We start from the raw sequence: 26,099 nt of genomic DNA on the forward strand, positions 1-26,099 counted from the left end.
TTACTTGTATTCGTTAAAACTTTTTGAACTTTAAATCTGCAGAAGGATAACCACGTGAACCGTCTTGCCTTGTAAGTATAGAGTTTAGGCTGGGTGACTTTTCTTTGTCATATTTAATTCTCAAAGACATAAGCTATTGCTTCGTTTGAGAGACATTTCTTTTTTTTTTTACCCTAGATGTGTTAATGAAAGAGTGAGTGCTAAAGGGGTGCTAAAGTGCCTGAAGCTTAATTTGAATTATGGCTGAGCTCTAGAAGAAAAATGTTCATTGCCAAAACTGATACTTGTGAAGGTTGTAGTATTATAAAAATGTCCTCTGGTTGCATGCGGATTAAAGGGTTTAATGTCAGGCAGGCCTCATCAGGATTTAAACCTGTAACCCATTTTCAATGTTGAGGTTCAGTCACACAACATGAGAAGCAACAGCAAGATCATTAGTACTTCAATGTTCTTCCCAAGGCTCCTGTAGACAAGTAATACACAGTGACTACAAAAAATCCATGGGTGAAATCCAGTGTAGTGGACGTATGGGGAGTCAAGGGTTAGAGTTTATGGATTTCATTCACATGAGCTGGAAACTATTGTTCTAGTTTGGATTATCAGACAGGCTTCACTTTAACAAAGGTAGTGAATTGAAAGCTTTTCAGCCATGGTCTTAGTGTGTGATGATAGTCTATCGCTTTTAAAAGATATACAGTGGTACCTCAGATTAAGAACTTGATTCGTTCTGGAGGTCGGTTCTTAACCTGGAATGTATCTAAATAAGAATTATATTACTTTCTCATTGCAGTGTTGGAAAACCCAAAGGTTGTGATGCGTTTTCAGTGGGTTTTTTGTTTTGTTTTTAGTCAAAGATTGTTGCACACAAGTAGATCACTGTTTCGTAAGTGTGTGACTTAATTGCCATATATTAAGATGAGTTACAAGCCTGGAAATGGGAAAAATTGCCAGTCTTTGCTTTTAAAAGCATATCATTACTTGGCAACACATGTGGGTCTTTCAGGCAGTATATGTGTCATCCTTATAGGCAGCAGGCTGCATCATCAAGATTATCACACATTCTCATATATTTTATCTGAGAATAAACTATACCATCCCTTCTGTAATCAGATGGGGTGTGCTTCATCTGTTTAACAACATTCACAAATGTTGATAAGCAAAGATGAAAAGGTGTAGGGTGGGTGGCCATAGTTTGCCCAAAATAGCCTCATATGCCTGGTGGGCCAACACTGGCCCACAGACTGGAGGCGCCAATCCTAGAGATAGAACAAAATCACCTCAGAAGGTGAAGGTCTCTTGCCTCAGGGAGCAGGAAAAACCCCCGTTAAAGGTTGGAAAATGGACACAAAATGTCAAGTTGTGGTGTGTGTTTGTTTTTACATAATTAAAAACAAACACCACAGACATGATGTCCGTATGAGAAATGTGAATATCCTGGAAGAAAGTTTTAGAAAAACAGCAACTGAAATACTGGTGTCAGTTGGCAACTTCATTAATGTTGAGCTTGAGAATGAGAAATTGGTGTGGGGGGGGGATAATGGTTGGCCCAGTGATGCAATATGATATCCATTATTCTTAAAAAAATAAATATGAGGACTTTGGTGACATTTGTCTTTCATGCAAATGATGATAATGGTGGGTTGAAAAGAAACAGATCATTAGGGTGTTGCCACAGCTAAATGTAAATCCCTGTGGTCATTACAGTTCCCACACGGGCTTGATGCTGACCTGCAACTTGTGAATGCATAGTGAAGTGTCATGGGCCCAGGGCCTCGCTTAGGAGGCATTTATTTATGGGTGTCTATCAATGAATTGTAACATGTTACATTGGTCACTGGTCTTTTGCCTGAAAACCGTTTTTCCATAGTTTCTAATAAAAATTACCATAAGTTTTCACACTTGCCCATGAAACATTAGCTCCTTATGTATTTTGCCTCAGGTGAGATTCCCCGCCCCCTACTTTTAGAGAAAACACTTGTCCAGGTTACAGATAAATTCTTGAGATTACAAAACTGTTTTGTTGGTCACATTATTTTAAAACACCACATTTAAACTACTTGTGGCATACTTCTTTATTATTTTTGTCGGGAAGATCAAGCCAGTTAACTCACAAATGGTTTTGTGTTATTTGGAGTTCAAATAATATTAGCTAAAACAGAAAATACTCTGTAAAGAATCTTACAATTTTTATGTTGGTCACTGCGGAATTACCCAGCTGGTTTTATTTAATAATTTATATGTAATGTGTTTGGGAAGGGAAGTAAGAGTCCTGACATTAGCAGACAATCCTAATTTGGGAGGCATTATTAATACAGAATAAGGATGAGGAAGTTCCACAGGAAGAACTGGGTGACCTCAAGAACTGCAGTAATGGAAATGGAATGAAACTGAGTTCTGCCAAGTAGAAGGCTGTGAACTTCGAGTGATAAGAGACGTTTTTGTTTTCGGCTGGGGGCTCAGCAACAGGGGAAAGAGCTTGGGATCTTGGTTGATCACAAAATGACTGTTTCATTGATGCCGTGTTGTTACAGTATTGCTAAGAAGATAGAATCAATGTTTGCATTGATTTTGGCAAGGAATTATTACTACATCTGTAAAATGCTCTGAAGGGACCCCATTTGGAATGCATTGCTTGAAAAAAATTAATTTAGATTGCAACAAATGCAAGGGGGGGGGACAACCAGTAGGATTCTGGGAAATGCGGACCAATGTGGAGAGCACAGAGCAAGAGAATGTTGCTTTGGCTTAGCTTTTAGAAGGGTGAGTTCATGCTATGCAGAACTTAAGAGGAACATCGTCCAGTGGGGAAAATAAAAATTAATGGTTACCGATTGTCTGCTAATTTAGACTGGAGCTTTCTAGTGGATGAAAATCTGATTCTAGTGCAAGATTCAGAAACCATCTCCCTGGAAAATTTGAGAGTAAAAATCAATGCTTTTTTCCAAGAATGCTGAGATTTCTGCAGAACATTTTATCATAAAAAAACCCCAGACGTTCTGTAATTTGTTAAAAATATGTTAATGCCCAGGGCAAAGAAAATCCTATGTCTTGGATTCACTTCTAAATATTTAGCTTAACTGAACTGATTAGGAATTTCCAACCAAAAGTAGCAGGATTAATCAGGAACTCTTAATCTCTTTATCCGATAATAAAGTCAAGGCAGTTTGGCAACATGTTTTGGGGTTTTTTTAACAAAAATTATGTTCTGTAACTGCAAATTTAAATTTCTGGTAACTATTTTTTCTAGTTCCAGTGTCTGAAGGATGTTCTGGGTTGGATGAGGGTAAACAAGCTGAAGCTTAATCAAGATAAAACAGATGTGCAGTGGGTGGTGGACATGTTAAAAGAAAAAAAGGAGGAGTGTATTGAAGCATTGGCTAGAAGGGGGAAATGTTTCTTTGCCTATATGACATCAGGACTAAGAAAAGTGGCTGTCATTAGCCCAAAGTGCCAAGGCAGGCCAATCTCAGAGGTCTGCCAGACCTAATTTAGGCCCACCAGATAATCCACCACTGGTTTAAAGCTTTAAAGCTTTTCATCAGCACTTAGGATTGAGCCTAGATATGCACTGACAACCGTGTGCACTCATGAAGTTTCAGTGTGATCCAGGAGTGCCAACTTGTCCCCGGAACCATGGGTGCCCAGTGCCATGGATGCCATGAAGCATGCATGACCCTGGCACCTAAATTTGTGGGTGCCCGGCCCCTTCATGGGGAATTTTGTGGGTGCTCAGGGTCCCAGGGATTTGGCACCTGCGGCGTGATCTGATAAGATCATCGGCCCTAGCCAACCGCTGGAAGGTCCTGCAAACCAGCTACACTTAGCCATCACAATAGCCTAGTCTGGAAGTCACTAGTGCATGAACAACTGTGGCAAGGTAGCTGGAATACCAACTGAAATTAATAAAATGTCCCTCTGGCCACCCAAATTTCCCAAGTTAGTGCAGAGTCCAGAGACACATTCAAGCTTTCAGGCCACCCAAGCTAGTTTGGGTGCAGGCTGTCCTGAGATAACCATCTACTAAACTGCTTAGGGAAAGTTAAGAACAGGATCAGGCCAACAGGCCAGGTCCTGAACTTTCCAACCATGATGCCAGGGTGGACTTTGGCATGTTGTTTTTCTTCCATAGGCTTTGCTGGGGTGATTGTGGGGGAAAGATTTGTCCTGTGTGTACTGTGGACTTTGGCAAATGGTTTGTGTGTGTCTTTACCCATGAGTTGTTTGACATGTTTTTAGTTTATATTTTAAAATTGTTTTACTGGCTAAAGTTAGTCAGTGACATTTCATAAGGGTGTTCCCCACACACACACACACACATACGCTCAGTATGAACCTTTCTTGAGAGAAAGTTAAATGGTGTTGAATGGAATGCTGGGTAGAATGAAAATGAATGTTGGGCAGAGAGGGTCAGTTGAAAAATGACCATGTGAGATATGAAAGTACAGACCAGGCCTCAGTGTTGAAATTTAAAGTTCAGGTAAGCATAGGTGTGGCAGGAAACAGACAGAAGAAATAAGAAATGTGTAAAAATAGTTTTGAGGGGTATGAAGGGAAAGGGAAATACAGCTGAAGTGCACAGCAGCAAGATTTCTGTCAGACAGTTTTTGAAGGCACAGGGGAGCCTTCAGCTCTTATTCTGTGTGGATGATTTTGGTTGCCAATTTAGTACTTGTAACATAGAATGATAACTTCAGTCGCATAGACTCCATTTGTCTATTCAGTGAGCGGACAGATCTGGGAAGTCCACCACTTTGCCACCGGCAGCCAACCAGCACCAAGGTGATGGTCATGCTGGAACTAACAAGATAGGATGCCATATCCATTTTGCTCGGAATAACATGTCTGCTAAGACTGTGGTTGCAATTTCCTGGCAATTTGGAGCTTGAGCGGAAACTTCTGTTAATATGTTATTTTGTTAATTGAATTAATGTCAAAACACGTTGGCCAGCCTTCATAAAATGGCTGACCATTCTACTTCACTGCAATATCCTAGGTTTGGAGAACAGGAGTTTGTGCTCTCAGGGTATTTTTCTGTATGCTAAAAAAGCGGAAGATGCTATATTCAGTGCTGTACATGCCACAAAGTACAGTACTAAAAAGCCACCTTTTTGGCTATAGTATAGTGGTAATGACTATTGCCCAGACTATCTGCTGCAGATTGCCAGAGCCACTGAAGTTTTGCTCATAGGGTTGTTGTTTTTTACAAAAACTAATGGTTCATTTTGGGTTTTGAAAAAAGATTTCAAAGTTTATGACAGCTCACCTGGCAGCCATAGGCAGCAAGGAATTACATACACTACAGATAGGTGAATGGGCTCCTGTAGGATTAATCTGCCCTTCCTCCACCAGCCCACTTGGTTTCTCTGCTCACTGCAGAGGAAAAGTCTTGCCTGTCTCCTTTTGTTTTTCTTTTGCAGGTTGGCAACTGTCTGGTTTGTGAACTCTTACAAGTGGTGTGAACTGGTCTACTGCTGTAGTTTCTGTAATTAAATTTGGAGGCTTCATAGAGCAGACTGTTGTCTGTAGAAATTTATGACACAATAACCTAGCTAGGTAAACTCAAAAGCTCTACAAAAATCTGTTAGTCGCATCAAATTTTCTGTGCTGATTTGCAGTTATAAGTAGTCTAATCCCCCATGAAGCTGAAGTGAGTGCTCTTATCACTGCTGTTCAATTTAGGAGGCAAATTTTGCATGAAGATTAGTATGTCTGTGTTTGCAAGAAGATTGAATTGATCCACACCTGCCAGGAATTGAACATTGCTTGCAATACAAAAGGTTTTGAATTACATAACTTTATATGCTGTCTATATCCTTTTATGCTTCTTCAAAAGATACTCTTCCTGTTTTGCTTTTGTAGTTTGCATTCATTTTGGATCCTAAAAGAAGGGAAGTGTTGTGTCTGTAATTCAGCTATGCTTTTAGGATGTGCTTTATATGGGAAATGTTCTGTCTTAAATGACCGGAAAATATTCTGCAGATTCTAGGCCGCTGCTGAAGGTATTCAGGATGTAGGGCAGAAAATATGCAACTAATTGTAGGGAAACAGCTGTTGGCATTGAAAGTAATTGCTCTGTTCTGCAGAATCACTAAAGCAGAGGTTATTTTGAACTTGAGTCTTAATTCATAATTCAAATGGGATATGGGTGTTGCTTTTAAAAATACAGTCTTATGAAAGGGCTAATAAGCACAAGGGTCAGAAAATACGTAGCCTTTTCTAAGAGGTAGGAGAGTATAGTCTCCTTTACTCTTTTGTCAGATCACTTGTTCAGGGATAGAGGATTGTTTTAACAAGGCTTGCAGAAGAGCGCCGCGTTCTCTTACCCAACCTTCATCCTGGGAAAAGTGAGGAGAGGAGTTTTGAAGAAGAGAGGATCTCAGTCTGGTTTTCATTTTCTCTACAGCTGTCATCTGGCTTTGAGTTCTGCTGGGCTTCTACAGCTGGAGAGTCATTTTATTGCTTTTACCCAGCATCCTTTTGCTTGTGCACACAGAAATGTTTTAATAGTCTTGGAAAAAAGTCAGAGTATCTCTTAGCAACCATAGGACAGTAATTATTATACCAGCAGCTGGGAGCAAACCAGATTTCCGTTGTGCATTAAAAACTGGCGTAGGTTACTTCATAGATGATACTGGCTAGCCTATGCCAGTGCTGTGGTTGAAGGATATCGAATGTGGGCGGTGCGTAATTGCTTTGGCAGTAGAAAAGAAGTGGGGATTTGTGCATCTATGTCTGTGTTTTATGTGAGATAGAGACCATCAAACACTGTATTTAATGTGGCATGTTTTTATACTGTAAAAATATTTTGCTGGTTTTATTTAGTCTTGTTTTCAATACAATAGTAGCCTGTGTTTGGGCCTCTTACAGTCAGAACCGTATTTCTTGATTTTATTTTGTTGCTGCTGCTGTTTTAAGTTTAATAACCACCCCATGACAAAACAACTTAGACTAATTGTTTCCCATCCAAAGAACTGTTCTGAAATACTTCATCAAATGGTTTGTTTGGAAACCAAGATATTTTTTATTAGGGACTGTGTAGCTACTGGGAGTTATGACATTAAGGGATTGAGTGTAAAAGGATGGGCACTGAGAACATGACACAAACACTGAACTTTTGTATGAACTACAGAAAAGATGTCAAGCGTTTGTTGAAAATGGTAATAACACATAAATAGCCCCCAAGACCAAATAAGGGTGTAGTTTGCAGTTTCCCACTGCACTGATATCGCCTTCGCTTACTTAATGTTGAGAATTCATATGCCTCCAAAGGAGTATCTGGAGTCCAGACGCTGTTATAGCCCAACTCCATGCTGCAGTGCTGTGGCTTGCTTCATCAGATCCTTGCTATTTATACTGGATTGTTAGTGGTTGTGTGGTACACTGGACTATAAGATCTTTGGACCCCAAGAAGGCTTGGCGTTTGCTAATGCACACTGTGCTTGTCAGAAAAGCTTTCCACAGCACCATCTGGTGTAGCAAGAGTTGCAGAAGAAGCTATTTCATGGGAGTGTTTTTGTAAACTCTAAAGGAAGGCAAAATGACACAGTCTCATTTGGATTGATGAAATCTCAAACCTGTCTGCACATCACATTTCTTGTAAGCCTCATGGACGCTTGACCATGTTCCTCTGTTAATTGGAAGTAATTATTCTTTAAAAAAAATGAACTCTTGGGTGAATATGGAAAAAATAGTATATACCATTATGCACCCAGATTTCCATAAAACTAGGATCAAGTTTGACTATAAATTTGTTGGTCTATGCCTGAGACAACAAAGAAATCTTCAGACCATGGTTTGGATAGCCTTTCTTATATTGGAAGTCATGCATACATTAGGTTGCCAAATTCTGTACCATTACCATTGGGACTTGAGTGCTACAGGTAAACTTTGGTAGCAGATGCTCAGGCAGCTTGCATATATGCTATTTGTATTCATATTTGGAGTGTGTGCATCTTGACATGGTATGTGAATTTCCCCATCAGACATTACACTAGAAGTATTAACAGCATATAGGGATTGGTTAAACGAGCCAATGTCATAAGCTGTGGTTTGAAGTGGGCTTGCCCAGCAGCTAACTAAAGTTTAACAAAAACTATTGTGATAGAAGTTCTTCTGGCCAGTTGGTGAGAGGACAGTCTCTAAGGCTTATGAAGGCTCATCCATGTAGAGCTAAACCACAATGTAGTCTTTCATAAGAATGCAGTCAGTGTGTCTACTTTTGCTTCCTTCTTAAGTTTCCAAATTCTAAGTTTGAGGAGCCAATGAAATATGATAGATCTTAGAGCAATGATCTCTAAGGTGTTGGGCGTTTTAAAGCTTGGAAAGTTATTTTCCTCCCACCCACCCTTTTATGTCTATAGCAAGCATATTAACATGCTCTTCCACAACAATTGATTAGATTCTGCCCGACTTCACAGTAGTCGGTTCAGCTCCTGATGAGCACTGTTTTCTACAATCTAGGAAGCTGTAAAAAGTGACTTGCTCATTGTATTATCTTAGAATTTACTACTTATTTACTACCTTCAGCACTTAGGAATGAGACTTAAAAGTGAATTGTGGAGAACATTGTCTTTTGTTGAGGTGGCTGAGCATATCTGTCTATTAAATACAGTGCCCATCTGCACAGTAACAGGACTTCTAACAAGTCTCATTTTGTTGAAGGTGCAGAAAGGTGTAAGCATGTAAAGTGCATTTGTCAGAAACATGCTACAAAATGAGCATCTTGCACATTAAGGCAACCTGCGCCAATGTATTTTGGACTACAACTCCCATAAGTCCCAACCAGCTGGTTAAGACTGAAAGAGCTGCAGGTTGCCAAAGGCTGCATCAAGGCACAGCCATCATATACTCTGAAAACAGCAGGTGTGGCATAAGAATATATATTCTGCCTGTTTGAAGTGTTAAATTCCATGGAAATCCTTGCCCTAATTATGGTCTTGCAAATAAGTGTTCAGGTGATCACAGTTTCCCACACCAATTTGGTGGCCTTCTATTACAGAAGTGAGAGTGAGTCACACACCCAACCCGGTTGGCTGCTCTATTTCAGGGATCTGCCGGAACCAGGGGCAATTGCTGTGGTTAGTTGGTGGTCAGGTGGTTGACAAATATCAAGTCTTCAGTGCCAATCACTGCTTGGAAAAGGAAATGGCATACAATCCTCTCTGTAGTGATATTTTCTAGATGTATAAATAAGCAACTGGGAAATGGAGTTTGTGTGGTCCCATATCCATACCGTGCAATCATGGAAATTGTAGGTCTGAAGGGCTGTTAGTGTTTTTCTTGTGCTGGGTGTGTTTGTGACTTGTACATTCAGTAAGCATTCCATAAGGAGGATACTAGAAGTATTTTTGACACTGCATAAATGCTACCTCCAGCATGTAATCTGTGGCATTTGTTTACAATAGAATTTTTGTAAATGTTTAGTATGCAACTTGTTTTGATTTTAATTGAAGTCATATGCATTGTCATCCATCTGAATTGCTGGGATGACTCAAGCACAACACAACAACAAAAAATGAATTATAATTTATTATCATTCCCAGGCTATTCCAGAAAGCATACCGAGTTTGCTAATGAAAGATCATCTTTTCCAACATGAACCTGGAGTGAGCAACGATTCCTACAAAAGCTTAAGTATAAGACCCTCAACCTTTGAAGATTTCAGCTCAAGAAGACCATTTTTCCACAACCAATCCAACCAGGTAACAGTTCTGCAATTAGGAAAAAACAGCTGTCTGAAATTTGGCTTAGTTATTTTATTGTCTAGGCTAGACCTATAATGGGAGCCAAAGGTTTTCCACTATGTTAGAGAGCCATGGCAAGCCTCAGGCTCACATACTCCCTTCTCTACCCTCTTTCATGCACCAGACTTAAAAGTGGAAGAGACTACAGGAAGAAGTTAAAAACATCTGCTTCCACTTTTGAACAAGCTATAGTTCTTTGGGTTCCAGTGTCATGGGAAGTTGCAGCTTGTTTAAAAGTAGAAGATGCTTCTGATACCTCTTTGGCTGTATTCACACTTGGGGTTTATTGTGTTCGTTTAACTGACTATAAGGCTAGTGCTTCTTCTTTTTTTTCTAACTTTCCTTTCACACTACACAAGCCTGTTCCATCATATCTCAACCACTATACCCCCAGGTTGCGGTAAAGGCCATTCACACAGCAAGAACTAGCAACAAACATTAACAGATGTCAACATGCCACCACCATTGCTACTCTGTGCTGAAATACTAGCCTTTAACTGGGCAAGGAATGCACTACATGCTGGTAGTCTGCCACAAAGCTTGTCATGTGAACACAGCTGTGGCATGAACCTGTAAAAAAATCAGGAAAATAACCATACAAAATCACGTGGTTTTCCAAGCTGGGGGGAGGGGGCTGTAAGAGGGTGGTTTTTTGCAATCAAATAACATGGAAATGAGTGCTGGACTATATCCTCATACATATTTTCAGAAGTGGCTTTTATGTTGTGTGAAAGCTCAGTTATGATGTGCAAAATAACTCCCAGGGAAACATCAGGGAAAGGGAATAAACTGCTGTGTGAATGAAGCCTTTCTCTGCTGAAAGGGGTGGTGGTGTGTGTGGCTCATGCAACTGGAAACCATGACTTCCCATTTCTTCTGAATTGAGCAAATATGTGCAGTCGCAGCAACTTCCACCTTGTGCCTCTCCCTTCCCATCTGCACGCTTCCCTCTTTTCCCTCGCCTGTTATGTACAATTCTTTCTGTCACGTAGGAATTTTTACTCACCCAGGCTTTCTCATTGACATATACTTGCTCAGTCCCATGTATTCTGCCTTCCTTTCCACTGCCATACAGCTTCTCGAAAGATGCTAAAGTCCCTACCAGGCTACTTGCCCTCCTTCCTGGGCCTCCGGGCCACATAGTTTCCTTATTCCCCTTTACAGTTTCCATTGTTGCCTCCAGGCAAGCAGCTCGGTCTGTGTCACAGTCCCACCCACTTCCTGCTCTGGACATTGATTTCTTCCTCTCCTCCACCCAAACAATCCTTCACTTCACAAAGCTCGTCTTCTGTTTTCCACCTGAGCAGTAGAAATTCTTATTTTTAAAAAATACAGCAGCCAGGGAAGACTCCCCAGCAAATAGTCCCATTTTTGTCAGTCAAGGGATATTTTACGAGGTCTCAAAAAATCCATTTGCCAGAGAAAAAGGCCCCCAGCGTCTCCCTTTCCCTCCAGCCTCATAGGAGGATAGAAAGAATATACAGATACGTAATTTCATTTGTCTGCTGGCTCTCCACAGTTCAAGGCATGCTCAAGGCAGCTTACAAGATAACAAAAATACAATTTCCACATAAATCACAATATCTAAAATAAAGATAAAACAAAAAATCCCGCCCCGCAACAAAAACTTCTGCTTTTGTAGCTGGAGTCAGCCAGGGCCCTGCTCTCTCTTTTTTTTTTTTTAAAATATTTATTAGCATTTTCAAATAACACACAACAAACAAAAACAAAAAATAAACGAAACAAAAAAACACAAAAATACATAACATTCAAAACTAAACAAAAAAAAAATAGAAAAAACACATAAAGTTTCTAATACTTATTATTCTTAACCTTATTTCTCAGACTTCCTCACACCTCCCCTTCTTGTATTCCAATTTAAATTGTCAGTTCAGCAAGTCCTTAACTTATTTCTTTACCTTAGCTTAAACATTTGTTCCAACATACTATTACTTTACTTTACTTCTTTTTTCCATTTCTTCAATTTATTTTTAACAGCCTTATTTTCAATTAATTTAGAAAGAAAAGAAACCAATTTTACCTTATTAAAATTACACATCAATACTTATACCTCATTGATTATTCTTAAACCTTTTTCCTAAAGTCGACCAAAATTTCCCTTCCACGATTTACCCAATTTCCTTACCACTAACAAAAAATATAAAAAGCAAATTATCCTTATGTACCCTTTGGATTCCCAACCTCCACGCACCCTTTTCCCGGTTCCAGTCCCTAACCAATATCCATCAGTCTTTATATTATTTTTTTTAGCCTGGAGATCTCACATCCGAGGCCCTTATATCTCTCTCAGTTCCTTTCTGCCGGTCTCTTTGATAGTCCTTGATGTTAAACCCCAAGTCTCGGAGGGACTCCGGCCCAACAGAATCCATGTCGCTTCCAGCCAGTCCTCCATACTTAAAGGCAAAGCCTATGGGGTGCTCCAACTCTTGTTTCAAATTTCTTTCAAATCCAGATGTCCCCAAAGCTCCAGCTTTCACCAACAAATTTGTAATCCTCAGGTCTTCAGATCTCCTCCAAAAGGGATCTCTCCATTTTCCAGACTCCCATTCAGACCAGGCTTTCCACATCCACTTTTTATTATCCTTTTTTATCATCATGTCAGGCCTCATATTGTAACTCTCGACTCCTGCAAATCTCCTGCTCCTCCTTCATTTTCTTCAAAAACAACATATTGCTCCATCGTATCTACACTTTCAGTTTCATTTATTTGTTCAGTTGAATGGGCTTCCTGTTTCAAGTCCTTATCAGGCTCAAAACTGTTGTTTACTGTCCAGTGTAGTAGTGATACCTTTGTAGACAAAGCATTGTACTCATCTTGCAAGTTTCCCAAGAGAACGAGTGCTCTGTCCAATTCTGCTTGGATTTTACATACTCCAGCCATTTTTGTGATGTAATGTCCCTATTACCCCTCTAGGGGGATTTTAGTTCCTTGTTGTTCCTTTCAGCTCAAAACCAAAAGTCCAGTTATTTTGTATCAGCCCTCCTTATTTTCAACAAATTATACCAAGTAAACCGGCAAAAACAGCAGAAACAATGTTCTCTTTTTCCAGCTGACAGCTAGCTGACTAGCAGCTCACTTGACAGCTGTCAAAATCTTTAATGCAACAGGCTTTCTCATAGGACGTTCCCGGGTCTCGGGGGGGGGGTGAAATTTCAGCTCCCAAAATTCTTTTTATCCTCCAGTAAATCTTCTTATAGTATCAAAACCGTGAAGTCAGGATCTTTCATTAAAAAACAAAAAACAGATTCTCTCGACCTTAGCTGCCCAGTCCTTTGCTTTAGATTGTTTACAAAGAGGGGGGGGTGAACTTCCTTTTTAGCCCCTTCCCGCTCGTTCCAAATCCAAAATTAAAAATTTTTAAAGTTCCAATCTCCGTATTACTCACGGGTTTATATTTTAGAGTCCAATCGGTCTTGGAAGAAGTTGGCGCTCTCTGTCAATGGCTTGCGGCTTCACTCCGTAGGTGAGGGAGTACTCTCAGCACCACGCCTCACCCTGCCTCCGTTCCGAAGCCTTTAAAAAGGCTCCGTCGCGGATTGGGGGGGCGCAAATGGTGCCCGCCGAGTCTCTGTGTTCACAGGCATCCGCGCCTGTGATTTTAAGGGTCCCCGCTTCGCCGCAGCAGCCAGACCCAGACGCTACGGAGCCGATTCCCTCCGGAGCTCGGAGGGAATCCGCCATTAAACAATGGCGCCAACCCGGAAGTCCCAGGGCCCTGCTCTCTCAGGCCAGGTGGGAAAAGGCCTGCAAGGCAGGGAGCGGGTCTTCCAAGACTCACAGCCAAGATGGTCTCATGTTGTGTTCAGCTCTGGAGCAAGCAGAAGCAGAACTGGCCACACACACTGCTTCTGCCCTCAGCAAAGCCCAGAACAATACAAGACCTCCTGTCCCAAATTCTCAAGAGGAGAGGAGAGGTCAATGATAGCCACAGACCGCAGCTGGCTAGTAAGCAAAGTCAGGCCCTGGTTTTGTTGGTTTATTGTTATGATTTTAAGTGGAAAGAAGAAAAATGTCTGCTGGCATTTAAATTCATGAATTGTCTTTTTTTTATTGTCAAGCCTCTAAAATCCTTTGTGGTGAAAATAGAGCACTCCATGATAAATTTAATATTATCCTTTCCTAACCTTGTAGTTGATCTTATGCCTCTTTTACCCACGATTCTGTATTGTGGCACCCAGGTACCCTGGAGTACCTCAGATATAGGCATACGGTTTTCTCTCACCTGAGTATACATGGGTTAGGGAAATTTCTCATGTGCAGGTGCGCAAAGATCACATATGTCTACTTTGTAAGATTTATATTTGTGAATGCTACTGCTTGCAGCTCTTCAAATGTACTCCAGCATTACAGTGTACACCACCACCCAAGGTTTTTTTTGGGGGGGGTTGCCTACACCATTGTACTGTACACCCATGTAGAAAAAATGTTTTGTGCAAAGTAGCTTTTGCCTGACTTCAGCCTGATCTCTCCTTTTCCTGACTTCGTTTTTCCCCCCAAGGTTGCAGAGTTAAAGCCCAGAACAATCTATTACTGAAGCTTAGGCTTGCATTACTCTGTTTTATTTTAGAGTGATCTTCTACTTAGATTTCAAAGATTTCCCTATTTAGCTTGCTCTAGTTGTTTAGACAGTTTTAACCATTGGCAAGGGTGACCGATTACAATTTTTATTACTTTGAGCCAAGCCATTTTGAATCTCAAATATTCCAGCAGAAGTTTGCTCTGCCCTATAATGGAGTGTCTTGTTTTTGCCCTTGGCAGGGATGGGAAAGGATTGTTTGCTTTTTAATCTTTGCTCATAAACTAAAACTTTATAGCAAACTTATTTTCATTAATAGTGAAAGATGTTTCTGTCATCGCTGGCCGATCCTTTAGAAGGTTATGGAAAAGTTATTTCTGTCTTGGTTTTGTGGATTTCCATTGGTGCCAGCAAAGTGAGCAACTTCTTTGGTACTGGCTACAAGTTCTCACCACAAGTGTTAATGTGTTTGTTAAGCAAGTACTTCAGTAATCAAGGACTGCTTCTTCAAAAAGCATTTTGAAATAATTCAGGCATGAGTTGCAAAGTGGCTTTTATTTCTACACCTGTAAGAAATCCTCCACCCTTTGCAATATGATTTAAAATTAACCACTTTTTGCAGGCAGCCTGAAATCCTGGTCACACCTACCCAGAGTAAGTCCTATTAAACTCAGTGGGGCTTACTTCTGAGTAGATATGCACAGAATTGCACTTGGGGGCTAGTTCCAAGAATTTCAGAAGCATGGATCACCCGAGCACCTAATTCTCGACTTCTTTGTCATTTGGAGACTTTTTTGAGTCATCACCCATGTTTGAAAATGGTCTGCTTCACAATTATCTCAGAGTGTTGTGTTGCATTCGCAAATCCTACTTCACATTGTTAAAGCAGAATTGTGAGTTGAATAATTTCTGCTTCTGAAATTCCTGCTCTTTGTTAGACACTACCTTTTCTGAGACACATCCAACCCAAAAGGTGGCAGTGGAGGAAATAAAGGCAGATTAACTGCCTTTCCCAGTGCCCTGCCAGCAAGACGTGTGTGTGTGTGTGTGTGTGTGTGTGTGTGTGTGTTTTTCTCTCCTCTCTTCTTCCTGTTCCAGTTTTGAATTCCCTTCTGATACTGGCAGTGCTTCTTCAACTTGTTATCATGCAATTTTATTACTGGTCAACTCTTTCCCTCCCACCCCCAATTTGCACTCACCATCTTTTCTTCAGGGTTTTTGTTTTTCATTTGCTTCACCTTTCCATCTCCTCATTCTTTTCATGTCTTAGGTGACCTACGATGGGCATTTAGGGGAGGGATGTTCAGGACTGTGAATACCTTTGTATAGCATTTAATTGTTAAGGTGCCTAATAAGCATTAAATATGAATAGATTTCATGAAGCTGCAATCCTGTGATTCCAAGGAGGGTGACCCATGAATTGTAGGAATCATTGTACTGAACAGGAAGAGGAAAATGCACCCGCCACCACTTTTTGTCTTACCAGTGCAAGCCCAGATGGGAAATGGCAGTTCATCCATTTTTGGTTCTGCCCCCCCCCTCCATAGCACCCCCCCCCCACTCCATTTGGATTACTCTGCCTATCATCTTTGTCAGAAACTCTTCAATTCAGTTTGCAGAAAACAAGTAAGGTTGAAACCTCCTGACAGTAAAGTTCTCTGGTACTTAATCATCAGCTTGTGCTGAGAGATTCTGTCACACTTAGCAGAATCCGTGACCAGGGAGAAGAGTCGGCAGAAGAAGATTGGAAAAAATTTAAGGACTATTTACAGAAATATTGTAAAATTATGGAATGCTGAATGATGTTGGATTGAAATTGAGTGGTTTCTAGCTGTAATGATATAAAGGAATATGGATGAAAAAAAGTGTTTGGATAGAAAATAAGGTGATATTATAAGCTGTAATGCTTTAAGTTAAGGATTTGCTGAACAAATAATCTGAAATGGAATACAAGAAGGGGAGGTATGAGGAGGTCAGAGAAATTTGTTATTGAAAAGTATGTTTTATGAAGTATATGTTTTTTTTTTTGTTTAATCTCTTTGTTTGTTTTTTGTTTGTATAAAAAATTGGAAACTTTAATAAATATCTTTAAAAAGAGAGAGAGAGAGATTCTGTCACACTTGTGTGTAAAACAAAGTGTCTTGCTTCCCTTTCAGATACCCCTGAAGCCAGTCAGGAATGTCAGTTTTCAGGACGATGAAGAAATTGTTCGAATAAACCCTCGTGACATTTTAATACGCCGCTATGCAGACTATAGGCACCCAGACATGTGGAAAAATGACTTGGATAGGGATGAAGGCGACGCCTCGCTGCAGTGTCCCAAGGCAGATAGTAAAAAACCAGACTATCTGTACCCTTCCGGGGACGGAACTAAGTTGAATTCGCTAAAAGATTCCAAGTGTTCTGTGGTACTGAAAACGCAGCCTTCCTCGTTCAAATTGAAAAAGTCGAAAAGGAGGAAAGAGGACGGGGAGCGCTCTCGCTGCATATACTGCCAGGAAAGGTTTAATCACGAAGAGAATGGCCGGGGCAAATGCCAGGACGCTCCCGATCCCATCAAGAGATGCATCTACCAAGTTAGCTGCATGCTTTGTGCTGAGAGCATGCTCTACCATTGTATGTCAGACTCGGAGGGGGATTTCTCTGACCCCTGCTCTTGTGACACTAGCGACGACAAGTTCTGCTTGCGATGGCTCGCCCTTGTCACGTTGTCTTTCATTGCGCCGTGTATGTGCTGCTACCTCCCCTTAAGAGCGTGCCACCATTGTGGTGAGGTCTGTGGATGCTGCGGAGGGAAGCATAAAGCGGCTGGATGAACCTGTCCGGTGCCAAGTTTGGGCTAACAACGTCTTTAATTTTCAGGAAGGATCTAACTCGTGGAAGCATTTGGCAAGCAGAAGGGGGAAACCTGTCGTGTATGAGAGGTCAATTCTGAAAGAAGCATCAGAACTTGTTGCATTGTGGGAATGCTGGCCACGCCAAATGACCTGCTTTTAAGTGCATGGTGCAAGTTGTGTTGGGAGTTCTTGCGAAAGGAAAGCCTTTTCTTAACGATTGGTGGTTGAAAGAAGTATAAACTGCAGTCCGTACTATAAGGGGTCAACTTCAGCAATTTGTACATATTGAGGTTAGGTGATGGGGGCTGTTGAAAGAATCTATTTAGCAGAAAATTTAACTAAACCTGCAGTAGCAAGAGCTGATTTAAAACTAAGGAAAGTTTAAAACTTGGCGACTGCAAGAAACTAAATTGATTTTAAATGCAACTAAATTGCTTATAAATAGTTTTTTTGGAAACAACTTTATGTACAAATAACAAATGTTTATATTTAACAAAATATATGGTACGAATTATTAAATCTTCCTTCCCCTTTCCAGTTGCAACACAGTTATGGACCACATTTCCAGTCACATTCCATGGTAGTATTTCTCAATATTTAACTAGTTAACTTAGTAGCATTTCTATTCAAAATGGACAAATCAATATTTTCAGTCTTGTTTCCCTTCAGCTACATTTTTGTATTGAGTTCTCTCTGTACATTCTGGTAATCTGAAAGCCTTTAAAATATTAATTATTGTAGTCTTGAATGACCAATGTTTTGTTAAGCACAGGTGTAATTGTCTAATGCTCTTATAAGAACATAACATTTATTTTTATATATAAATTACTTTGTATTCAGCGAAATGGCAAAGGAGTTTTTTTCCTTTCTCAACCAGCAAATTTTCTTCTAGGGTTTCCTTGATTTCAAATGTTTGGGGAAAGAAAATTACAACAAGATATTTGACATAGAATATATATATATATTTATCATGCAATTCAACTTGGTACCACTTATTACTTCAAACTAGCAAAGGAACAAAAAAGCATCCATTATTCTAATCTTATTTGGCCTATCAGAAATTTACAATACTTCGTATATCAAACGATAACCCAGGTAGGGAAAAGCAAATGAATTTCTTGTGAATGGAAGTGGGTTTTATTTTGTCTTTGTTGTAGCTTATTAATAATGAATGTTTAACTTAACATTTGGCTATGTGTCCTAAATACCAATATGGGGAAATTTCTAAATGTCATCCATCATATAACATAGCTGAGTATACAGATTTTTAATTAATAAAACTCTCTAAAGCAGTGAAGCAGTCATTCATTCAAAATCGTTAATGGGTGGAGGGGAAAAAACCATGTGTTTAATATGCTCTTACGATTAAAATTATAATTGCACACTACCTTTTCTTTTATTTCTATGCATTTTCCCCCCAGTGAAATGTTTTGGTTTATTTTCTTCCGAAGACCATGTTCAATCACAGGAATCTTTCCTTCCCCTCCTCTTTTCAGAGCCCAGGTATCAAACTGAACAACTGTATATAACACTATCTGTAAAATACTTTTTTAAAGAAAGCATTTATATTTATATGACAGCTTGAACTGACAACGTTATGTACATAGATCATCTTGAAGTATTATTTCACATTGAAAAGAAGACAAATATATTGATAACTATAGAAGTTAAGAGCTCCTTTCTAGTTTTGTACTTTAAAAAAAAGCCTGTATGGATAACCGAAGTCAGCAAACACGACACTGTAGCAGCAATCTCTTTAAATCCTTTCCTTTTATATATTTGAGAGCTGCTGCTCCAGAAGACTTTCACGCTTCACATATTGAGCTAAACTTGGTTGCCTAAATAGACTGTTAACTTTTTTTCCAAATAAACAAACAAAAACGAGACAGAGATTCGTAACCTGCATTTCACTGTTGACATAGGACCTGCATCTTGTGATATAGCATTTACTAAAACATTATGCTTTCAATTAAAAATGGAGCATTGTATCAACAACCCAAGAAAAGAACTTGCTGGCTGTACAGAAAAGTCCTTTGGAACTTTGTGTGTATGTGTGCGTATGTGCATACTTTGGGAAGAGACAAATCTAACCATTTTCTATGAGCACTCATCGACATAGTGCAACTCTTGGTTCTTGTAGTAGTGAAACCTTATATGCTTTAAAAAAAAAAATACTGAATATGTGCATTAATATTTTCAGTATATATTTAACCACTTTGCTGCTAAACATTTACTATCCTTTACTCTTGAAGAAATATTATTCCTATTTTGTTTTTTTTAAAAAAAATACAAATTAATATGGATACTGGTATATAGGTTGTGTTATTTGCAACTGATCTAATTTGAAATAATTGCATCGGTTCAGTATCTGGTTTCATGGATTGTGTGATGTCGGCCACATTTCTGTATGTTTAGGCTTTTGCTTTAACGAGGGAATTTCTTAACTAACTGTGGCCAACTCACATATGAAGTTGCCTTATAGGGAGTCAGACCATAGGTGAATCCATCTGTGTGCTCAAATTAGTGGTCATTTTTCAAGATCTCAGGCAGACCTGCTGCTCAGCTCTGCTAACTGAGGTGCTTTTTTAACTGGGGATGCCAGTGATTAAACTAAGAAATGATGTATGGCTCTATCTTCCTGGAACAAACCATTGAATCGCCACTTCTCAATCCACTAATTCTAATTCATAGAATCTGCCATGGAGTTGTTTTGTTGAATCTCATGGATTTCAGTGCACTTAAATGTTTTTGTCCTTAAATCGGATTGTGGCCCCTGTGTGCATTTTATCTTTTCACCCTGCTTTCTCAGAAAGAGGTTGGGTTAGGGACAAAGAGTCAACAGATAAGAGGTTTACTGTAAAGCATGTAAATTCAGGTGCCTTTTAAGGTGTAATGTAATGAGGGACTTTTCTCCAAGCCTATATCAACTCATGTGCAGTAATTGCTGAAGGATGTTCAGGTTTCAGCCTCCTAAAAGGTGTTACCTGAAAAAAGGGGTGTTCTGTCTGAGGTGAAAGCAGCTAGCTATAACATTAGGGTACCACCTACTGGACAAACATGATTTAGGAAACTTAACTTCATTCATGCAGCCTATATATACACACACACACATTTTCTCTGATAGTTGTTTAAAACATAAATGCCAAAATAGGGGATGGAAAGAGATCCTTGCAATTTCAGCAATTGCAGTTGTTTTAGACACAATTGAATTAATAACCATGTCCCATTGAAAGTCCAGTAGTGTAAAACAAGACATTCTTACTATCAGGCTTTGTGGAAATGCAAATGTTCCAGACCAAAATAAAACAATAGCTGGAAGTTTCTGGTTCCTCCCCACCACACCTCCCATCCTGTTAATTGACATTGTTGGTCTTATTCCAGAAGACTCATTCTTGAAAGTTTAGATGATTATATCCCACCTTGCAAAACAGTGAGCCTTTAACTTTTCTATATTATTTTGTTGTCAAAAAAAAAAAATCCCCACAAAAGCCTACGTTTCTGTTTCATATAGAAATCTCTGGGCCAGTAGTTCTCAAACTTAGGGCCTTGAACTTGAATGAAAACAGTCATGAGTTGTACCACACGTGTCCCGCTATCCACCTGCTTGTTATGCAAAAATTCACTTATCTAGACACAGTTATGCACAGCTGAGTCAGATATTTGAATAGCTGGAGTTTGCCCACTTCCTTACATGTTTGTGCTGTTCTGGTCTACGGCAGCCATTTTTGGGAAGAAACCATGCAGGGAGAGTGCAGACAGATCAGTTTTTCATTTGTCTCTATTTCATAGCTGTCAACTTTTCCCTTTTCTTGCGAGGAATCCTAATCGGAATAAGGGAATTTCCCTTTAAAAAGGGGAAACATTGACAGCTGTGCTCTATTTTGCTGGTTGGCTGCAGCCATTTTGGGCAGAGGGGAGAGAGATTACGGATTAGAAATGTTCCCATAGGAAATGGAAATTGCCAGCTCACTGTGTGAATGCTTGCCTAACAATTTCCTGGGAATGCATTGTGTTCAGAAAGTGTGAACTGTGTGTATTTTTCCCACCAGCCAACACCTGGGGCACTTGAATGTTCTGGGCCCCTAAGCTGTTGCACATTAAAGTTGTTTGGAGGTAGTTTCACCTTTACCTTCACCCAGTGGCGTAGCGTGGGTTGTCAGCACCCGGGGCAAGGCAAGTAATTTGCGCCCCCTAATCTGTGGATTTGCGCCCCCTAACCCGTGGATTTGCGCCCCCTAACCCTAACCCCCAGATGTTGCGCCCGGTGCGACTGGCCCCCCCTGCACCCCCCACGCTACACCACTGCATTCACCTTCTCATCCCAACAGAATTTTGAATTTGCATGATTTTTTGAGAAATCTTGTTCTGTTCCTCCTTCAGAACCAATGTTAAGATTTGTGCCCTAGTGTATACAGATCCTTGCATATAGCAGCTTCATTACCTGCAATCTCACCTGTGGAAGAGACTTATTCTTGCTGGGTCAGAAGGTCTCAGAGGACGCAGTTAGTTTAAAAGTGGTGCCCAAGTTCAAAGCAAATTTAGATCTAGAGCACAGACTTCTGTATTGACCAAACTGCACACTTTCAAACAGCAATTTCAGATATTTTTGCATGCTGGAATGCAACATTCCCATTTTTCTTCTATAATCTTTCTGTGAGTAATCCTGTATGTGTGTACAAGGAAGAAAAACCTCGAGAACTCCCCATGTAAATAATACACAATGTTTGTGTTGGTCTTTCGATCTCCAGAGAACATAGAACACTGTATATATGGAGTCTACAGTGGTCCACACACTCTTGAGGGAGGAGAATAAAGGAGATGGTTTAGTATTCCAATTAGTACTATTAAAGTTGGCAGCCTGGTGGTTAAAACTTGCATATGCTTTTTGGTGCACTGATGAAGTAGCATTTAAATGGCATCTCCCTGCCCCCCCCCCTCCAGCATCTTAATTGCAATAGCTGTGGTTAGCTTTGAAAATTAAAACAAAACCTAGTGGGGAAAACTTTGTATTGGGAGCTGCAGCATAATCTGTACATAGGTTTTTTTCCTCCCTCTTGTTTGTGAATATTTTGCTTAGTGCAATTTGCTTTCCACCCTATTGACCTCAAAAAAGTGCCTCACTTGTATATTATTTCCATTAAAATATTAATTGCTATCTCTTTCTACTAAATGATGTAGGTTTAAGTTTTAATTCCATGCCATAGATGTATTTCTTTCTATGTATAAGAATATAGCTGGTTACCTTGAGGACATAATGTAAATACACATACGAGTTTTAACTGTTTTGTTATCATACCCTTTGTAAGTTGCCATACTGGATAATATCATAAAACAGATTTAAGTTTCAATGTTTTCCTGCAATTACCTGATTAAAACTATCATGAAATTAAAGGGAGATATGTCATGTGTTTTTGTATTTCACTTTTGGGATGGCTCAGCGCAGGGAAAGAGGAAAATATTGGTGCAGAAGAGTACCTTTCAGAATTGTGTAGCATTAAGATGGATTCAGCAACATGGGCCTACTGCCTTGTATAAAATAATAAAATTGTAGAAGTGACCCTGAAGGCAATCTAGTTCAACCCCCTGCAATGCAGAAATCTCAGCTAAAGCATCCCTAACAGATGTCCATCCAACCTCTGCTTAAAAACCAAGGAAGGAGAATCTACCACGTTCCAAGGGAATCTTTTCCACTGTTGAAGAGTTATTACAGTTTAAAAGTTCTTCCTTCCTGATGTTTAGTCGGAATCTCCTTGCTTGTGACTTGAGGCCATTCAGGTCCTACCCGCCACAGGAGAAAACAAGCTTGCTGCATCTTCCATGAGACAGCCCTTTCGATATTTGAAGATGGCTATCATATCCAATCTTGATCTCCTCTTTTCAAGGCCAAACATACCCAGTTCCCTCAACCACTCCTCATAAGTCTTGGTTTTCAGAACCTTTATCATCTTGGTCGCCCCGTCATGGGGATTCAAACCACCGACCTTCTGATCGGCAAGTCCTAGGCTCTGTGGTTTAAAATTCACCAAATAAAATTGTTGAGAATAGCCTAGGCTTTCAAGTAAGTAATTGGGTTTTTTGGTCAAATATCCAAAAGAACCACCACCTTTCCCCAGTTTGCCACCTTAGTGTATTTTGCTATGGAAAAGGAGCAAGTCAGATGCACATTTGCCCCCCTCAAGCGATGCAAGGCCTGTTTCATACGTATCTGGATCAGGTGGGGAGAGGACTGTTGTGTTCAGGTCCTGCTTGCAGGCTTGCCATTGGTGGGCCATTGTGAGAGCAGAATGATGTACTAGATCAGTGGTTCTCAACCTGTGCCCCAGATGTTTTTGGACTACAACTCCCATCATCCCTGACCACTGGTCATGCTGGCCAGGAATGATGGGAGTTGTAGTCCAACAACATCTGGGGACCTACAGGTTGAGAAACACTGTACTAGATGGACCTCTGATCTAATTCCGGAATGGCATTTCTTATGTTCTTACATTCACCAGATACCAAATGTGAAACAAAAACTGACCCTCTGTGCGATACTGATCTTTACTCATATTTTAGTGGGGTTGGTCAGCATTGTTTTCTGGGTAGCTGCAGATCCTATATTCCTGCATCCCTTACCTTCCCTCAAGTTATTGTGCTACATTTTGGAGTCATGGGGCACTGAGGATTTGCATAGAATCCATGCCCTGGAGCCTTGATCTAACTACCATAGTTCCATTGCCCTCACAGGACTCCTAATTATTATTATTATTTATACCCCGCCCATCTGGCTGGGTTTCCCCAGCCACTCTGGGCAGCTTCCAACAAAATATTAAAATACAATAGTCTATTAAACATGAAGGGCTGCTTTCAGATGTCTTCTAAAAGTTTGGTAGTTGTTTTTCTCTTCTAAATAGGGACAAACAGTGGGTGACTTTCTGTAATGACCTCTCTGTGGACTTCCAGAGACATCTGGCCATGGCAAGAAGCAGGCTTCCTTGATATGATCCAGAAGTGCCATTATTATTTGGAGGTTCTGGCCATAGCTGTCAAGTGTCCCTTATTTGAAGGGACAGTCCCTTATTCCAGTGCCATGTCCCGCTGCTGTCCCTTATTGATGGATGTCCCTTAAATGTCCCTTAAATGATGTCCCTTAAATTTCAAAGGAAGCAGCTCCTCTCCCTCCCTCCCTGCCGGCCAGGGAGGAGGGAGGCTCCAACTGTGTTGCTTGGCTGTGTTGCTCACCCGATAAGAAGTCTAAGAACGACTGGGAGGTGGAGCTTGCATGCCTTGTGTGTGGCTAGTTAATGCAAGCTGAGGGGTTTTTTGAATGCTGGATGCCATTTTGTTGCACGTGCTGCTGCAAACTTTGCAGTGCAAAGCCAGGCCGGGGAGCCATCTTAAGTTGAGGCTGCATAGGCCTTGTGGTGCATGTAATTCAGATTCTATTCAGTTGAACCTCTGGTTACAAAGTTGGTTGGACAGTGTTCTCGAAGCTACCAGCATGAGTTTGACCAGACTGCAGGAGGACAGGAAGACTGGAGTGCCTGGAACAGGTGAGGCTGCAGGTCCCTTATTTTGGCTGCTGGTCCCTTATTTTCAAGGCTGCTGGTCCCTTATTTTCAAATCTGTAAGTTGACAGCTATGGTTCTGGCTGCCACATACACTGCTCCAAAAGGTGCACACGGAGAGGGGTATTGTCGCGAGGGATGTGGAAGATTAAATTTGTTCTTGAATTTGCTTCAGGTGTTTCACTGAGTTTTATTGTTTTTGTGTTTTAACCCCTTTTAAATGCTTGCTTTAATTTTAATTTTATTTTATTTGACTCTCTTGTGTTTCCCGCCCGTTTAGAGGACAGGAGACAGAAAAGCCATAAATAAGGTTAGTGTTTTTGGGGAAGGTGACTTTAGGGAAACAATTCCCATGGTCTCCATTAGGTACATTAGAAGTAGTTAGCTGTCCTTCCCCTATTACTTCCCCAAGAGTTACACAACCACTTAAGTTACATCCACGTTCTCTAGCCTGAGCACTGAATATTATAAACATATTCAAATATTTATGGCTAGCAACATTAAGTTGCACAGACTTTAAAACCAGATCATATTGCAGTACCACTGTAAATCACATCTTCAGCAACCCCATTGTTCAGTCGACAGAATTCCCAAATGCCTATATACAGTAACATTTGATCCCTGGGAAACAGGAACTGAGGTTCTGGTGCATCAGATACAATTTTCCAGCTCAAAGCCACGAGGAACTGTTAAAACCATTTTTATTCTTAAGAGGCACAAAGTTATTTCTTTTTAATTGTACTTAAAAGAGGAACGAGATGTGGAGGGGCAGTGGTAGAAGTTATTTGGGGGTATGAGTCAAGGGATAAAAATAGAAAAGGGCAGGAGGAGGAATATGAGAAGCCAAGAGATACTGCCTTGCCATCGTCTAGGGTGTGTGTGTGTGTGTGTGTGTGTGTGTGTGTGTGTTAACTAAGCAAATCTTAGTAAACCGGCCCATGCTTTGTCAGCAAAGCTTGCCAGATTTCCATCTTTCTGTTAATATTTAAGTGCAGGAAGGAATGTACTAGCAGATAGATTTAACTTTTCAGAAGTTATATCCCATTTCAGAAGAACACCAGAAATTAATTTAGGATAATCAATAATTATATTGATCAAAAGCCACTGGTTACATTCACTTTTCACCTAAAAGGGAATTAAAATCACAAGTAAAACTAGACCTTAATAAGCTACTGTGGTGAAATCAAGATCTTGCTTTTACGATTTCCAAGGATTCCAGGGGGGAAAGGAAGAAAATAAACAGAAATGGACTTTACTGCAAAATGTTATCTGTTAGCTTTCCAAAGAGGCAATGGCAGAAGTACAGTTTTGGTTTGAAATTTACTATCATTTATTCCCTATCCATAGCTGTCAACTTGCAGATTTGAAAATAAGGGACCAGCAGCCTTGAAAATAAGGGACCAGCAGCCAAAATAAGGGACCTGCAGCCTCACC

General features: G+C 40.3%; 1 protein-coding gene across 1 annotated transcript in view; it reads left to right on the forward strand.

The window, feature by feature from the left end:
* SPRED1 (sprouty related EVH1 domain containing 1) overlaps positions 1-18,505 on the forward strand; it is a 75,787-nt gene extending 57,282 nt beyond the window's left edge. Inside the window, exons 5-6 of the mRNA XM_053381827.1 lie at positions 9,543-9,701; positions 16,438-18,505. Of these exons, the coding sequence (XP_053237802.1) occupies positions 9,543-9,701; positions 16,438-17,097 (819 nt within the window). The 3' untranslated portion in view covers positions 17,098-18,505. The remainder of the gene's footprint in view (positions 1-9,542; positions 9,702-16,437) is intronic.
* The last annotated feature ends 7,594 nt before the right edge of the window (positions 18,506-26,099 follow it).

Source organism: Podarcis raffonei, chromosome 1 (assembly GCF_027172205.1).
Source record: "Podarcis raffonei isolate rPodRaf1 chromosome 1, rPodRaf1.pri, whole genome shotgun sequence".
In the NCBI taxonomy this organism is placed as follows: Eukaryota; Metazoa; Chordata; class Lepidosauria; order Squamata; family Lacertidae; genus Podarcis; species Podarcis raffonei.